Source organism: Neomonachus schauinslandi, chromosome 1 (genome assembly GCF_002201575.2).
Source record: "Neomonachus schauinslandi chromosome 1, ASM220157v2, whole genome shotgun sequence".
Classification (NCBI taxonomy): Eukaryota; Metazoa; Chordata; class Mammalia; order Carnivora; family Phocidae; genus Neomonachus; species Neomonachus schauinslandi.
Genome location: NC_058403.1, coordinates 199,699,849 through 199,717,723, shown reverse-complemented (window position 1 = coordinate 199,717,723; position 17,875 = coordinate 199,699,849). Strand labels below are relative to the sequence as shown.

At 56.1% G+C, this 17,875-nt stretch overlaps 1 protein-coding gene across 1 annotated transcript in view; it reads left to right on the top strand.

Annotated features, from left to right (window-relative positions):
• Positions 1 to 473: 473 nt before the first annotated feature.
• Positions 474 to 17,875, top strand: part of LIMD1 (LIM domain containing 1) — a 66,366-nt gene continuing 48,964 nt past the window's right edge. Inside the window, exon 1 of the mRNA XM_021683064.1 lies at positions 474 to 1,896. Coding sequence (XP_021538739.1) covers positions 504 to 1,896 — 1,393 coding nt within the window. The 5' untranslated portion in view covers positions 474 to 503. The remainder of the gene's footprint in view (positions 1,897 to 17,875) is intronic.

Sequence of the window (17,875 nt, the reverse complement as noted above, 5' to 3'; positions counted from 1 at the left end):
CTCCGCGCCGGCCCCGGAGCCGCGAGCCCCCAGCGCCCGGGACGTGCCTGCGCCTGCGGCCGCCCGCGCCTCCGCTGCGGCCGGTCCGGCGGCCTCCACCTTCTCGGCCGAGCCGGCTGCCCCCCGGCCCCGTCCCGCGGCTGCTCTCGGCGTCGGTTGCCGAGTTTGATTGCTCACGGAGGAGATTGGGTTTTTTTCTATTTCTTCTTCCTTTTAGGATTTGAAAAAGAGAAAAGAACGCACAGCAGGCTGGGACGGTGAAGCACCACCAGCTGGCCCCACGTGGACACCTCTGAGGGGAAAGGGAGTTGGAAGCGAGCTTGGTCCAGCTGGCCTCGAGGCCTCAACTTCTGCCGGACCTGGGTCATGACTGTCACGCCGGGCCGGTGGAAGGCTTTACCTGTCCCCGGCTGGACTTGACCGCTGCCCTTCAGCGGCCGACGCTCCCCCCACCCACACACACTCCCCCGACACCTCGCTAGGCTCTGACACCCGTCTGCGACATGGATAAGTACGGCGACCTGGGCCTGGAGGCCAGTAAATTCATTGAGGACCTGAACATGTACGAGGCCTCCAAGGATGGACTCTTCCGAGTGGACAAGGGGGCAGGCAACAACCCCGAGTTTGAGGAAACACGCCGGGTGTTTGCCACCAAAATGGCCAAAATCCACCTCCAGCAGCAACAACAGCTCTTGCAGGACGAGACCCTGCCCAGGGGGAGCCGAGGCCCGGTCAACGGTGGCGGCCCCCCGGGCCCAGAGGCCCGCCAGGAAGCCGGTGTGAGCAGCAAGCTGACTGTGGATGGTGCAGCCAAGCCCCCTCTAGCTGCCTCGACAGTGGGTCCTGGGACAGCCACCTGCATGGCCCCCGGGCAACCCTTGTACCCACCCCAGGAGCAGAGGGCCAGGCCCTTTGCCCGCAGCGCGAGCCACGGCAGCCAGGACTGTGGCTCCAAGGAGAGCCTGGCAAGCTGGGAGATGTCTGCCTTCCGCCAGGTGGGCCCCTGCGAGGATCCTTCCTGCCTCACGCACGGAGACTATTACGACAACCTCTCCTTGGCAAGCCCAAAGTGGGCTGATGAACCAGGAGTGTCCCCCAGTGTCAGGCCGGGCGCAGGGAGTGGGTGGCCTGGCACCCCAGGGACTGACACACCACTGCCCAAACCCTCCAGGGACCATCCCCTGTACCAGCCTCAGCTCTCCCCGAGCTCCAGCAAGTCATTTGAGACCGGCCAGGATGGTGGTGGTGGTGACCGTGGTGATGAGAAGCCAGCTGGGCTTTGGACTACCGCCTCCTCCCAGCGGGTGAGCCCTGGCCTCTCTTCCCCAGGCCCGGAAAACGGGGCCCTCCTGGGGCCGCCTCAGCCCAGGCCCCCCTCTTTCTTAGCACCCTTGGCCCAGAGCTGCCCCAGCCAAGGAGCTCTTCCAAGAACAAACTCGGGGGTGGGGAGTGAGGCTTCAGGCACGATGCCCAAACCCATGGTGGACCCTCAACCCTGGTTCCAAGACAGACCCAAATCTTACCTTTCTAGTTCTGCCTCATCCTCCTCACCAGCCAGCATGGACAGTTTGCAGCTGGCTGCGGCCCCTGGGCTGGGTCCTAAGCCAGTCTGCACAGACCCTGGCATTGGTCCCAAGCTCAGCCCCACCAGCCTTGTCCATCCAGTGATGTCCACTCCGCCTGAGTTATCTTGTAAAGGTCCCCCAGGCTGGTCGTCAGATGGCAGCCTGGGGCCTGGGCTCCCGGAGAGCCCCAGCCCCCCCAGGGTGAGGCTGCCCTGCCAGACCCTCCTCCCAGGCCCTGAGCTTGGGCCCTCAGCCGCCGAATTGAAATTAGAAGCCCTCACCCAACGTCTGGAGCGTGAAATGGATGCGCACCCGAAGGCCGATTACTTTGGTGAGTGAGAGATTGGTGGCATTGCCCACCGTGGGTGACAAGGTCCCTGCATTTGGGGGAGGTACTCCCCATCAGGGATGCTGTAGCTCCCCTTGAGTGCCACCCCCCCCTTTTTTTTTTAATGTGTGGTTTCCTCTTTTGGCTGCATCTTCAGATTCAGAAACTTGAAAGCATCCCTGAGCAGAAAGCGGATCTTGCAGCTGGGGATTACCCACGTGCATGGGGGAAGCGGGGCAGGATGGCTCATGACTGCTCTCAAAAAAGGGAAATGCTGTGACTCTGGGTTTCAGGGGTTTCGGGTGTGCCCCAGAGCCTCTCGTAGTGATTGGCTCGTGCAGGACTTGAATGGGAACAGCTTCTGGGGTCCAAGTACCCCTGTGGGTTCCATCCACTGGCGGCTGGGCCAGGCAGGTCTGGCTATCTGAGGACCAGCGGCTGGGCAGGGGCACTCTCTCTGGCCCCGTGTGTGTGTGTGTGTGTGTGTGTGCAGGTCCTGTGTGCAGTTGCAAGACTAATGTGGAAGGCTTTGCTCTCGAGCAATAGTGGTTCTCAAAGCGTAGTCTCTGGACCAGCAGCATCCCTTCACCTGGGAACTGGCTAGAAAGCAAGCGATGTGTTGACTCTCGGGGCAATTTGAGACCTGTGGACTAGGTGTCTCCGAACTGAACTCAACCCCCACCTCGGTTCCAGCCCAAAGCCAGGTGATACCCGCAGCCCCAGCACCCGATGGGATGGAAGAGGCTTCCTGCTGGTGTTACTCACAGTTTTGGGGTCTTGTTTTAGTCTCTTTCTCAGACCTTGAACTCTTGGCGACTGCTGGCATCAGCTTTTTCTTTCGCTCTGCACAGGCCGCGAGAAAGCAGATCTGTTGTTCTGTGGAGTCATGGTGTCGTGGTCTCAAAGGAGAACTAACCAGAAAGCCTATTTTTAGAAGAGTCTGAGGGTTTTTGTCTTCCCCCCCCCATTTTTGAACTCTGGAGGATTGGGGTCACAATCTCCCCCTCTGAGGCCTGAGAGCCTTGGGAAGCTGAGTCCCAGGAGGGTGCCTGCTGGGCCCCTGGAGGAGGGCAGGGCCGGGGAAGGCCTTACTGCTGTCAGCTCTCCGTGAATGACTGGCTTTGGCCCAGGTGCTTGGAGGGACGGGGTCCTGGGTGCCCACGGCAGCGCGGTGGTCTGTAGCCTCCTGAAGCCTCATGGGACCAGCCCTCACAGCACAAAGGGCACTGACAGGTTGGGGTGACTGTTGGCTTATGTTCCAGGGCACACAGCACCATCTTACTGCTGTCTCTTTCCCTTTGCAGATTCCCTGCCCCCCCCCCGCCCCGGGGGGATAACACTTAGCTGGAAATACTGTAAACTGGTGCCTGATTTTTATTTTATTTTATTTTATTTTATTTTTAAGATTTTATTTTATTTATTTGACAGAGAGAAAGACAGCGAGAGAGGGAATACAAGCAGGGGGAGTGGGAGAGGGAGAAGCAGGCTTCCCGCCGAGCAGGGAGCCCGATGCGGGGCTTGATCCCAGGACCCTGGGATCATGACCTGAGCCGAAGGCAGACGCTTAACGACTGAGCCACCCAGGTGCCCCTGGTGCCTAATTTTTAATTCTGAGCTCATTAAACGACAAAACAGTCTTATTTTGTCAGGCAGGCAGGCTTACACACCGCATCCGGGCAGAGGTGTTCGCTAATCCTAGTCATTCAGCATGTGTTTATTGAGCACCTGCCTTGGGCGGTGCCCTGCTCAAGGCCTCAGCGTACACAATGAACAGGACAGACAGCGCAGTGGAAGGAGACAGGAGGCGGACCAAATACATAATCAAGTCCTGGGGAGAGATGCAGGTTGAGGAGGGGATGGAGCCTCCGAGCCGGTGTTGGCAGGGAGGTTTCCGGTTTTAAGTCAGGGGACCAGGGAACACCCCATCAGGAAGGTGGCATTTGAGGAAAGGCCTGAAGGAGGCAGCATCTGCCCCAGGGGAGGGCGTTCTGGGTGGGCAGACAGCAGGGGCAAAGGCCCTGGGGCCAGTCTGCACCAGGTCCCATGCTGGGCAATTACCTTCTACCATTTAATTTACTAGTTGCAACCACCCTGGGAAGCTGGTTCTGTCATTAGGCCTGTTTCATGGACTAGGACGATAAAGCCCCAGGGAAGTCCGATCACTTAACCGAGGCCTCCCAGGTGGTGGTGCTGGGCGTAGCTGCGAGTCGAGCCCCACGGTTCAAACGCTCTGCCCAAGCCTCTAACCAGCATCGCCATGCTGCCTCCCGAGCACAGATGCCGAAAACTGTCTTATGTCTGTATTTATTTATTTTTTGACTGTTTTTCATTTTTAATTGAGGTGAACATCACACACCACAAAAGTAGCCATTTTAAAGTAAACAGTTCAGCGGCATTTAGTACATTCAGTGTTTTACAAACACCAAATCTAATAGTTTCAAAACATTTTGATTACCCTGAGAGGAAACCCCGTACCCCTAAAAAACAGTCGCTCCCCATTCTCCCTCCCTCCCAGCCTCTGGAAACCACCCAGATGTGCTCTGTTGCTGTGGACTGACTATTCTGGATAGTTCATGTAAGTGGACTCCTATTTTATTTTTTGCCGAAGCCTGGTATTCGTGGGTAGAAAACTCAAAAGACCACAAAAAAAACCCAAACCAAAAACCGCACAGTGAATAGTGAGTGTCCTTCCCACCTGGGCTCCTAGTCAAGTGCCCCGGGTGTAATGGATATTCGTGCTGTGTGTGTGTGTATGTGTGTGTGTGTGAGTCCCTGTGCTCCATGCCGTGCACCTGCTCTTTGCCTTTGCCACGAACGGGGTGTCTGGACGTCAGTGTGTGTTGAGCTGGCTCAGTGTGACCGCTGTGTGGATGTGCCCGGGGTCACGACGTAGCTGTCCCGGTGGACCTTGAGAAGGGCCCATCCGCAGGGTGCAAGCCCAGCTGTGGGAGGAACCCCCAGCGGTGGGACTGTGGGGCTGGGGCTGGCTGCCCTCTCTAGTTGCTCTCTGCAGAGCTGTGCCGGGGCCCGCGCGGCCCAGCACACAGGACAGGGCCTGCCCCGCAGCAGCTTTGACAGCCGGGCTTCTGTCGGCTCTCCCGTGGCTGGCCGCACCTCCCGTGGCCAGCCGTGTGGCCGAGGAGGAAGTCTCTCATCGGAGCCTCTGGCGGTCAGTCCTTGGCCTCGCCCTGCTGGGGGACCTTGGACAAACCCTCCTGTCTTCTAGGGCTCCCCACCACCCCCCGATCTGTGGTGCGAAGCGTCCGGCCCCGCTGAGGGGCTCCCCACACGGAGGCCTTCTCTTCCCTAGATCTGGTGTCCTTTGAAAGACCATGTCTGCCCAACACCTTGCATTTCTTGAATTAGGAGGAAGTTTTACTTCCAAGTAGAAGAAGGGCTCTCGCTACAGGGTCTTGGCAGCGAGAGGCAGGGTAGGGACGCTGTTACTGTCAGAGCTGATGCAGGTCTAGCCAGAAGCCAAGCAAAGATGTTTGGGTTGGTTACTTAGGCCCCTTCCTGGGGCCAACAGAGGCGTCCCTGTGGGTGTTTACACTGTGGGAAGACCTCGGGCTCTTGCCTTTGAGGACACACAGGTCTGAAGACACCTCACTTTCCAGTAACCGATCTGCTCATCTCCAAGGATGCTTCTGGCACTTTCCTTGGCCGTCTTTGTGAGGTCAGTACCATGTGGTCCCAGGGGCTGCTTCTCCCCCTCTTTTTTCTCCGTTCTTCCTCTGTGGTCTCTTGGTGTCTTTCTGCCCGTGAGGACAGAGACCAGGACAGATTCTGGATGCTGCTTGGTCAGTGCTGTTGCTTTGCCCCCCCCCCATGCGGCTCCTGCTTTAACACCACTGTTTACACTGCAGAGGAAGGGAAGAGGTCACCGTGCCTTTTGTTGACTCTTTCCTGGCCTTTTCCACCACGACATCCACTGTCTTCTTCCCACGGGTTCCCTCCTCCCTTCCCAAGGAAAAAGGATACAGAGAAGCCACCTGTCACGGCCTGGGTTTCCCGGGAAGCTGACTCAGACAGTGGGGCGCGCAGGGGCTTCCGAGGGGGAGCCCTTGGGAGGAGGGGAGGGACGCGGGAGCGGGCAGAGGAAGTCTCCCGCTGCAGTGAGGGCCTGACGGGCCTGGGCCCAGCCACAGGGAGCGCGGAGCTGGAGAAGCCCTTCAGACGTCCCCACTTGAGGGGAGCTGTCTGGGCCTTCATGCTCCCCCCTCGATCGGTCATCAGGTGTGGGCCGCCCTGGGAAGGGCCTGACCTTGGGGAAGGTGGCCCTGGGCAGCAGGGGCAGAGCCCGAGGGGCTGACGGGTGAGGCCACCGCCTCGAAGTGGCCACCACAGCCCCCGTCCTCAGGCACATGAGACCCCTCGTACAGTGACCCTTGGGCTCCGTGACTCTGATCCTAGCGAGCGTCTGTCTAGGGCCCTTGGCACGGTAGGCTTTGGGGATGTGCCCTGCGTTACCCTTCACAGTCAGACACCAGTAGTCTCTGTTCCCGGGGGAGAAACTGAGGCCCATGACTTGCTCAGGATCACACAGGTGTAAGCGGTGGCACTTCACACCACTTGGGCTCTGACCACTCCCGTGGGGGGAGCTGCTGGCCTGTTGCTGTTTGTCCCTCCAGATTCCCTCTGCACACAGCTGCTGCGGGGGACATCGGTGGGCTCTGAGCCTGGAGGACCTGTGCCTTCCCTCCGGGCTGGGGGTCTGGGGATCTGTCACTGTGAACGCCACCAAGGAGAGCACCACACTCTGCCCTGGAGTGGAGGAGGCTCTGCCGGACTTGGTCAGGCATGTGGGTGGGGGGGTGGGGGGGATTGAAGAGGTTGGTTGCGGGGTCTCCCTCACCCAGCGAGTGAATGGGCGGGCTCCTCCCTATCCTGCACAGAGAGAGGAGAGGCTGTTTCTGTCCTTGGTTTTCCTGTTTCCCCGTGGACCTTCCGGATGCAGCGGCAGACCCGCCTTTGCCTGGGAGCCTGTAAACAGGTGTGAGTCCAACCCCCGCAGGGGGCCGGGAAGCCCGTCACACCTGATTTCATTTGACTAGTACACAGCCGTTCAGACAAGGACCGTGTAAATAAATGTCCTATCTGCTCCTTCCTAGTGGACAGTCTCGCAAACCTCGAGTACCACATGGATTGTCTTAATGCCCTTTGAAGCACTCCCTATCGGACTTGATGAGCAGTGGATGCTTGAAATGTGGGGCTTACATCTAGCCCCGAATGAATAATTGAGGGTGGTTCCAGAGCACTTTTCCTGGCAAGAGAAAATAACGTGGGGCAATCCTATAATAGGGTAGCCCCCCCCCAGGATTCCAGGACAGAGGCCTGCATGAACCCTAGAGGCCCCCATGACACCCCCAAATACCAGGCATTTCAGTAAAGCCAAACGAGGGGCTGAAGTAGAAGAGAAGGTGCCAGAAGCTCATGAGCCATCTGGCTCTGAGTAGCTGGCAGGACCAAGCGTGGTTCCCCGGGGAACTTATACCCAGATTCCTTTCGGAGACCCTGAGCCACAGTGTGGACCTAACAAGCCCTGCTTTCGTTGCTGTGGAAGTAGAGTTCTTTTTCTTTTTTTTGTAAAGATTATTTATTTATTTACTTGACAGAGACACAGCGAAAGCAGGAACACAAGCAGGGGGAGTGGGAGAGGGAGAAGCAGGCTTCCCGCCGAGCAGGGAGCCCGATGTGGGGCTCGATCCCAGGACCCTGGGATCATGACCTGAGCCGAAGGCAGACGCTTAACGACTGAGCCACCCAGGTGCCCCGGAAGTACATTTCTGATCCTCCGGGTAACTGCTGTAAATGCCACCCCAGATTCTGGTTCTGCACGTCCCGCCCCGCAGTGCGCGGCCCGGGACAGACACCCAGTCCTTTAGAAATCGGGTAGCCTGTGTGCGTTGTTTTTGGTAGACCAGGTAATCTCCTTCTCAAAATCAGGAAGGCGTATGGTGTTTAGCTTTCTATTGATGTATAGTATACGCATGTCATAGGCGCTCGCAAGGTGAACGCACCTGTGTAACCGGATGGAGGCACAGAACGTGACTGGCGGTGACCCTGCACTTCCCTCACCATGGCCGGTAGGCCATGCTCGGCCCCCCGCCCCCCCACCCCAGACACACTGAGCTCAGGGGCTCCATCACACCAGCCTCACTGCTGGGCCCTGAGCTCCTGGAGTTTCCCCCCACCCCCCAGGGCCCTTGTCCTTGCCCTTCCCCAGCCGGCGTCCTTGTGTCTGGCACAGAGGTGCCTGCCCCGGCGACCCCACTCCAGGAAGGGGGGTCTCCAGCTGGAGCCCCAACGTCAGGTTCCCACGGCGTCGGCCAGGTCCCGTCACACACTGTCTCTCTGCTGTCCTCCCTCCTTGAGACGGTATGTTTCTGCTATATTCCTCTGTGACCAGGAAAGAATGTCTTTTTTTTTCCATTAATAATCCACAGCATGAAGCTGACCTTCTGACATGGCAGTTCTTGCCAGAGGTTTAAAAACAAAGTTATATTTCTTTACATTTCTTTTTTTTAAAGATTATTTATTTCTTTGAGAGAGAGAGAGAGCATGAGCGGGAGGGACAAAGGGAGAGGGAGAGAGAATCTCAAGCAGACTCTGGGCTGAGTGCGGAGCCCTATGTGGGGCTCGATCCCACGACCCTGAGATCATGACCTGAGCTGAAACCAAGAGTTAGACGCTTAACCGACTGAGTCACCCAGACGCCCCTTCTTTATATCTTTTGATTTATGACTCCCACACAGGATGAGGAACTGTGGAAGAAAGACCCGATTTGGGGGGTGAGGAAGCCAGGCGCTCTGAGCCTGATCCTACCAGTAGGCCGAGGCGTGACAGTGGCCAAGCCGCTCTTCCTCGGTGCGGAGCCACGCTGACCTCTGAGGGCTCGTCCTGGCCCAGAGCGCTGTGTCTGTGACTCTGGGTCCCATCAGATGCTTGGCTTTTAGCTGACTGAGTAACCCAGGGACGGGGCAGCCTCACTGTCAGCAGCGGTGAGAGCCCAGAAAGGCGGGGTCTGGATGGCCTAGCCTTCCCTCCCCCTCCCAGACCTCTACGGAAGCAAGGAGCAATTTTGTATTTTAGTTATGGTTACGTTGTCTATTGCAAGTGGTAATCATTTTTACTTTAGAGTATCTGGAAAATACATACAGCTGAAACAAGAGCCATGAATCACTGAGGTGCCTGCCACCCTTAGGATAATCAGGGTGAAGATTTTCTGCAGAAAGCTTCCAGTGCGGAGCCTGCCGTGACTCAGGATGCGTCATGCACGGCTGTTCTTGGCTCTCTGGCCAGATGTAGAAGCGTTTACTCAGCCGGAGGTCACTCACTGGGCTCTGCAGAGTGTGTCTGAGGAAAGTGGGATGAGGAAAGGAGAGATGTCTAGGAAAGCATCAAACACAAGGAGCCCCTGGTATTATGTCGGTCACCCACCCTGGAGGCCTTTTGGGGGCTCTCATTCTAATGAAACGTGGGGTCCTCAATTCGGGGGACAGCGAGTAGCACTGGCTGCGGGGCTTGCTGACCTTGATTCACCTTGATTTCCCTGGCACCAGGCTTCCTCGTTGGACTCGTGTGATGGCGTTGGTGGTGCTGGGTCAGCAGATGCTGGGCAGGGTCCGTCAGGGGCCCATGTAGCAGGTGCTCAGAGGCTGTCTGTTGGAGGAATGGAGGGGCTTCAGTTGGGGTGTGAAGGGAGGAGGGGAAGGGATTTGTAGCTGGGGTTATGGCTCTGAGATAGATGTGCTAAAATGAGTTGCTGAGTGCACAGGCATTGGCTTGTTCAGTCCTTCCAATAAGCCTGTTTCACTAGCCCCATTTTATAGGCGGGCCAACTGAGGTACACAGAGGTTAAGTAACCTGCTGAATACATGTATCGAGGAGCCTGGCTGAGTCTGAGGTCTTGACTACTCTGCTGCGCTGCCTGTCAGCTCCTGGGAGCACAGTGGCTCTCTGACAAAGGGAACTTTCAGGGGGAACGCGGCCCTGAGTCAGTCAGGGCTGAGGTCGTCCCCTTCTGTGGTGGAGCAGCGAGGGAGGCAGGGCATGGAGGGGCGCCTGAGCTGGCTGGAGGAGCCCGCCACCAGCCCCTCCCTGCAGGCCCGAGGTGAGACCACGAGGCTCAGAAAGACACCCAGAGGCCACGCAGGGACCTTACCTGCCCACGACCCTTGAACCCCCTGACTTCTTGTGTTCCTCTGATGGCTGTGGGTTAGGACCAGCAGGCCATGCTCTCAGGGAGCCTGTGACACCCCCAAGTGTTGTGGGCAAGGGTAGGGGTGTGCCGGGATGCCTCGGCCTGAGGGTCAGTGTCAACCCCGGGACTGGGCGGGGATGCTTAGAACCGAACATGGGATGAAATGACGCTCAGAGTCCAGCTGGCAAAGTGAACAGAAACCTTACCCAACAACAAAACAGGCCTCCCGAATTCCCAGGGCGCATCAATGGCAGGGTAGGACTTGCCAGCAAATATTTATATCTGCTCCAGGTTTTGTTTTTCATTTGTCCCCTCCCAGGGAAACCAGCTGGACACGGAATGCCAGGGTCACGTTGGAAGGCTGGAGACTTTCTGCTTGAGTGTTTCAAAGGGAATACTTTAGGGTCCACGGCCAGGCTATTTTTAAGTGTTGAGAGCCATGAGTTTAGACTTGGCCAAGTTCCTTCCTCATCTTTCTTGGCCTGTGACTCAACTCTGCGTGTCCCAGGAGAGCAAGGACTGGTTACTCCCGGTTACTGGAAGTCTGTTGGGAGCCTCTCAGGGACCTCCATCCACACATGCATTTGCAGTATGTAGAACATTCTGGAAGCCTGCTCTGAGGCCGTCTGTCGTTGGAGAGAAGGGGCCTTGAGTTCAGTGTGTACCAGCCCTTCAGCTGACCCTGGGAGGGGTAGAGACTGAGGTAATTTGAGGATGAGTGGACAGGGCATCTGTCTTACAGGGCAGGCCCTGAGTCTGGGGGTGAGCACACGTCCCAGCAGGCTCTGGGCCGGACATCATGTGGCGGTCATTTCGGCGTGCTGAGGTAGCAGCCCGCTTGCCTTTTGCCGCCCGAAGCCTCTCTGACCGTAACAGCAGCCTCCCTGTCCTCCCGAGCCTCCCTTCTGGGAGGGCGGAACCGACTTGAGGCCACATCTGCTCACATGACGGTCAGGGCTCGCCCTGGCTTTTGCATCTGCTGAAAGGTCCCTGTCCTGTTCCTCTTTCCCCCACGGTGGCTTGCATTGCTTCCCGGTGGGGCAGGGAGGTACTGAATTTAGAAAGATGGACTTGGGGGCAGCCCAGCTGACGGCTGGCTGTGCTGGGCCCCCCCGGGGCGTTTGCTGACAGAGGTCCCTTCACCGTAAACATGCTGGGGGCAGGAGAGCAGGAGGTGGGCATGTGCCGGCTTGGGCATCTTGCTTCGCTTTTTTGCCCTTGGACTCCTCACCTTGTAGAGACTGGACGTCCCGAGCTCGTTATAATCCTGTTCCCTTCTGGGCCGCGAGCCTCCGGAGCCAGGGATGGGTCAGGGCTGTTGGCGGAGAAGCCTGGGATGGGACGTGTGTGCAAAACGTGTGTGTCAAATGGACACACCCCCAGCAGCAGGCGAGTGGTTGGTGATGGCAGGCACTTCTTTGAGTTGGCCCGCCGCGTCCCTCCATGAGATCAGTCCCTCCAGAGATCACCCAACCAGGGTGACACTCCTGCTAATAATGCTTGGCATCCTCGGTCTCACTCACGAAGCCAAAACTGCATTTTTTGGGGAAAAAGAAACCCTTAAGCTGTATAAAAAGCAGCACTTAAATAAGGAAAACGAGGAAATAAAACCAAATATTGAGTTTAGTGGTAAGTTTCCAAATACAAAACACAGGCCTGGCCTGCAGAAGAATAAAGGTAAAATGTCCCAGTTACAGTGCCCCCGTTTGCTCAGCGATGGTGGACTGAGAAGCTGCAGATGCCACAGACGTCATTTTTCTGTCCCCTCGTGCCCGGTGGTGGCTGTGATGCCCGGACAGCCTAGCGGAGCGGAACGCTGAGCTGCTTGGGCCAGGACTTGGGTGACGGGACGAGTGGCAGGTGGGCCAGATAGCTGAACCTCCAGCGTCTCTAAACGTGGAGACGTCCTTTTCCTTGGGGCAGACTTGAGGCTTGGCCCCGTTTTGCCGAGAAGAGACAGCACGTGACCCGGGCGAGTCTCTGGATGGTTCCTGTCTTGCTTGGCCACGTGGAGCTCTGGAGTCCTGAAGCTGGGGTTGTGGGTGGGACCCCTGAGTGGGTCACCTGCCCCTCACCCCAGCCCTACCCCAGACCGTTCACCCACCTCTGTCCATCACCACATCCAGTTCTAAGCCCAGAGAACATGCTCCCTCGGCAGTCATTATGGACCTACTGTATACAGGAGATGGAATTAGGATTTGCAGAGCTTCCTTCCTCTGCTGGAATGTGGGCTCCATGAGAGTGGAGTGTTTGTTCTGTTCACCACTGTATCCCAGGGCCCAGGGCAGGGCCCGGCACACAGCACTTGTCGAACGAGTGAGTGAACCCCCTGGCCAAAGGAGGAATGGGGACGTTCCCCGACTCCCTCCCAAGTGCCGGGGCGTTGAGTGGGGATGTTACCGCTGGGATGGACACACGCTCCGGGGCCAGTCCACACCCCTCACGCACATGCTAGAGAATGCTAGGCAGGCAGGAGCACCCGGCTAGCTGTCATAACCTCACCCTGACCAGGAGGGACTTGTATGAGCTCTCCCACCTGGTGGAAGGTGCTTCGGGTAGCCTTCCGGAGGCTGGAGGGGCTGGAAGAGGTTGGGATGCCGGGGTTTGTCTGGGTGGAAACCTTGCAGGGTTCCAGGGACCAAAGTCCTGGGGAAGTTTGGACGGGAGCAGGTAACGTGCTGGCAGACATGCGGGTTCTTAGCCAAGAAGACGTTCATTGTTATACCAAAGTCAGAATTTGAGGAACTGCGCGTGGGCTCTGGATCTCCCCTGGGCAGATGCCTCGACAGCCTTGTGCCTCAGTTTCCCCACCAGGAAAATGTGGACATGGCCTCTGTGAAGACTAACTTGTTAGCAGAGATCTGTACTGGTGAGTTTGGGGGCCACTAGCCCTAGGCAGCGGCCAAGCACTTGAACATGTGGCTGGTCCAAATGAGATGTGCTCCAAGTGTGAAATACAGTCTGGGGATTTGAAGACTTGGTGTGGGAAAAGAAATGTAAAAGAGCCCATTAATATTTTTTACATTGATTCTGTGTTTAACCAAGAATACTTTGAATGTATTGGGCTAAGTAAAATAGGTCTTTAAAATTAGTTTCACTCATTTTTTAAAAAAGATTTTATTTATTTATTTGACACAGAGAGAGAGAGCGAGAGAGAGCACAAGTAGGCAGAGTGGTGGCCAGAGGGAGAAGCAGGCTCCCCACTGAGCAGGGAGCCCAGTGTGGGACCAGATCCCAGGACCCTGGGATCACAACCTGAGCCAAAGGCAAACGCTTAACCGACTGAGCCACCCAGGTGCCCCAGTTTCACCCATTTTTACTTTTTAAGGGTGGCTACTTGAAAGTGTAAACTTGCAGGCAGCCTGCGCTGTTTTTCTGTCGGTCGGGGCTGTGCTTCCTGAAGCATTTAGAGTATGGCCTGTGGTAATTGCTTGCTGTATTAGGCACTTAAAATTATTGTTTGCCCCCAAATATCAAAGCGTCTTTACCTTGTCCCATCTGAAAGCCACGTCCAGTGGGTTTGTTGAAATCCACAAATGCTTAAATAAAAAGATTCTTTTTTTTTTTAAAGATTTTATATATTTATTTGACAGAGAGAGAGATAGCGAGAGCAGGAACACAAGTGGGGGAGTGGGAGAGGGAGAAGCAGGCTTCCCGCGGAGCAGGGAGCCCAATGCGGGGCTCGATCCCAGGACCCTGGGATCATGACCGGAGCCGAAGGCAGCCGCTTAACGGACTGAGCCACCCAGGCGCCCCAAACAAAAAGATTCTAATAGGTCCAATTGCCACCCCCCAAAATGAGCCCACTGAGGCCGCATGCCCGCTGCAAGAGGGGGCAGGACGGCTCTCACAGCCCCTGAAGTGGCTGTTTTCTGATGGAGGAAGAAGGTACTCTGGGGTCTGAGCAGGTGGTCGTTGTAGCTGAGCCAGTTTTCCAGGACCTTCATAACACATTGAGTCTAGTGAGGACAGGCGGAGAATCCAGGGGACCATCGGTCCCCTCGCTGTCCTTAGAGAAATGAAAGACAGCGTTTCCTGCAAGAGAAGTGGGAGAGGGCCCTCTGGGATCAGGCTCCGCCGGGCCCCGGCCGACAAGGGCCCAGAGCCTGCACCTCTGGCTGGGCTCTGGAGGCCTTGCCTGGGTGTGGGGAGAGTGGCCAAGTTGGGTGGCCGTCCAGGCAGCCTCCAACGGCCTGAATGTCTTTGGTCTGTTCTGGCATGGCTGACACCTTCCTCTCTGGCGGTGGGGCTTAGACAGAGGCCCTTTGGTGGCTGGCCTCAGAGGTCAGGCCACTTTTAGAGCCAGTCATCCCTCTTCTGCCCGTGGCCCCCGGCTGCCACCCCTCAGAGCCACCGCAGCCTGCGGTGGGTGTGTGGGTGTGGGGAGCGGCAGCCCTGCCCGAGTTCACAGCCAGAGAGCAAAGGAAGCAAGGGGAGCAGGCAGCAGGAAGAAGGGAACTGATGCTGAGTAAACCAGCAGGGCCTCAGCCCAGCTGTGCACTTTGTTGGTGGGGTTTCCATCTCTGCCCCGGAATATTTGGGGGCAGGCCCAGGGCCCTTCTGCTGCGTGGCCTTTTCTGACCCAGCCGTGGAAGTGGCTTGGTGTCACTTCTGCAGTTCTCCATTGGTCGAAGCAGTCATGAGCCCTCCCCCATTCACGGGGAGGGGTGGTGGACTCCCCTCTACCTGTGGATGGAGGGTGTGTCAAGGAATTTGTGGCTGTGTTTTTATAAAGTTGCATTTACATACCCTGAAATGTGTCGTTGGATGGGTTTAACGAATGCTCACACCCGTGTAACCTGCGCTCCTGTCAAGATCTAGATGAGCTTCAGGCGCCTGGGTGGCTCAGTTGGTTGAGCGACTGCCTTCGGCTCAGGTCATGATCCTGGAGTCCCTGGATCGAGTCCCACATCAGGCTCCCTGCTCGGCAGGGAGTCTGCTTCTCCCTCTGACCCTCCCCCCTCTCATGTGCTCTCTCTCATTCTCTCTCTCTCAAATAAATCAATAAAATCTTTAAAAAAAAAAAAAAAAGATCTAGATGAGCTTCAACCCCAGGAGGCTCCCTCGGGCCTCTTCCAGTCAGTGTCCACTCCCAGACGACCAGTATTCTGATTTTTTCCTCATTTATTAGTTTTACCTGTCCTAAAACATAATATACGTGGATTCATACGATATTCACATATAGCCGATCCTCATTATTCACAGATTCTGTATTTTCGAATTTGCCTACTTGCTAAAATTTATTTGGACCCCCAAAATCCACTCATGGCACTCTGGTGATCATTTGGGGACATGTGTAGAGGTGTGGCCCCACACACGATCCCAGATGAGGGTGAGCTGGGCGATGCTCTGCCTGCTTGCTTTGGCCCTCATCCTGTAAACAAGCGTCTTTTGGGCGGTCTCTCTAGTGCCATGTTTTTTGCATTCTTGTGCTCTTTGTTGGTGAATTTTATGTTTGAAACGTTCCCCAAGTGCGGTGCTGAAGTGCTGCCTGGTATTCCTGAGTTCAAGGAGGCTGCGATGGCCTTATGGGGATATGCTTATCTTTTTTTTTTTTTTTAAGATTTTATTTATTTATTTGACAGGGAGAGAGACACAGCGAGAGAGGGAACACAAGCAGGGGGAGTGGGAGAGGGAGAAGCAGGCTTCCCGCCGAGCAGGGAGCCCGATGCGGGGCTCGATCCCAGGACCCTGGGATCATGACCTGAACTGAAGGCAGACGCTTAACGACTGAGCCACCCAGGAGCCCCGGGGATATGCTTATCTAACCTGTGTTAGATAAGCTTCCTTCAGGCACGAGTCCTAGTGCTGTGGGCCCTGAGTTCAACGTTAATGAAATCAACAATATGTATTACATCAGGTGTCTTTCAACAGATAAAACAAGGTTATGTATCGATCAGTTGATGAAAACGTTGTGCCCAGAGGTTGGTGAGAACCTGACCCTATATTTCCTCTGGGAGCAATGTTCACTATTCGCTAATTCGGTATTTGCGGTGACTTCGTGGAACATCATACCGCGAATATGGAGAATCGACCGTAGTACTCCTTTGTCTGGCGTAGTTCACAGAGATTGTCTGTGACATTCAGCTCTGTGTGTGTCACATGTTTGTCCTTTTTTTTTTTCTGCTGCCAAGGTAGTATTCCATTCTGGGAGTACGCAGTTTGTTTCCATTTTCCCTGTGGGGGAATGTTTGGGTTCTTTCACAGGGCTGAATAATAAGTCCACTGTGATCATTTGTGTGGAGATATACTTTACCTACTTCTCCTGGAATTGCTGAATCATGTAGTAGGAGTGTGTTTGACATTTCGGCCGCTGCCAAAAAGCTTTCCGGAGGGGCCGTGCCCTGTAACGCCCCCCCAAACCGTGTGTGAGAGCCCTCCATTGGTTCTTGACCAGCTGTGTCACGGGTTTCTCTGGGTTCTGCTCCATGGGTGACTTTCTAAACCAACTCCTCTCTGAGCCGGCGTCACTTGGCTGACACCCTCCCAGCTTCTTCTGTTGAAATAGCGTCTTCACAAGTGATTTTCATCCCTTTTTTTGGTAGTTGCTATACTCTCACAAGGGTTTGATCCGCGCCCCGCCCCGGCCGCAAACCAGCTTTCACGAACACAGAACACTTCTGTGGTTTTTGCCATTTCTAAAAACTTAAGCACAACTAATGCAGGAAAGTCAGAAACTCTGAACAAACAAAAATAATGATAAAAGGGACCCATCATTCCGACTAGGGATAGTCACTGTTAAGACAGACTTTTGTTCTTGCACACAGCAAGCATCTGAGCGGACGAACGTGAACTTTGTGGGAGGCTCCGTGTCTCCCCACCGGCTTGATTTTTTTTTGAAGGCCAGCCAGAGTCTAATTTTATGTAGTCCTTATAGAATCAGATTGGAGAGCTGGGGGCCACAGGAAGCTCTTCTCTGGACCCTCCTGACCACCCCCTCGTCATTCCTCTGGGGAACCAGCAGCAGGAGGGAGCTCCCCCCCGCCCCGGCGCAGTCAGAGTGTAAGCCGCTTCTGGTGGTGAGCAAGTCTTTCTTCTGTCTGGACAGCAAGCAGGCTTCCTTCAGATCGGACCCAGTCAGTCGCCAGGTCGGTCCCGTGAAAACAAAACCGGGTCCTGGCACTCCTGGGCCCAGAAAGAACCTTCCATGCCCTTCTTCCTGCTCCTTGCTCCCAGGGAAATCTTGTCTGTGTCTACACTGCAGATGGCCGGCCTACTCCACGGGTTCGAAACGCGACAGTCTTCAGAAGCAGTGCTTTTTGTCTTTTCTCAGAAAGGGGGAATTCATGATTTGCCCTGCATTAGCCTCTCGGGCAAGCAGCCCACTGATGGGATAGCCCCTGTTTCGCGATGGGGCTCCCACCCGGTCTCCCCACATTGTCCCCATGCAAGGCTCAGGGCCAGTTATGGAGGGGGTGCTGTTCCAGCACCATCTCACGCTTCCAGCCCAGTTTGCAGAGCGCCCATTATTCCTTCCTGGCTCGGAGATGGAGAAAGTAGGGCGCAGAGCGACTGAGTGCCTTGTCCAAGGCCGCTCACTGGGTTTGCTGCAGAACTGAGCAGAGCATGCTTCCAGACTGTGTGTTGTTCCAAGGGGGAAACTGTGGGTGGTGGTGACTCCCGGCAGTGGCACCGAAAGGGGAGACTCTCCCCGGCCCGGACTCTCCTGCTCCTAATCCCTGGGGCAGTGGGCGGAAGAGAAGGAACGCAGGCTCTGTTTGGAAACCGGAGAACACAGACATCACTCCCCCCCCCCCCCCCCCCCCCCCCCCCCCCCCC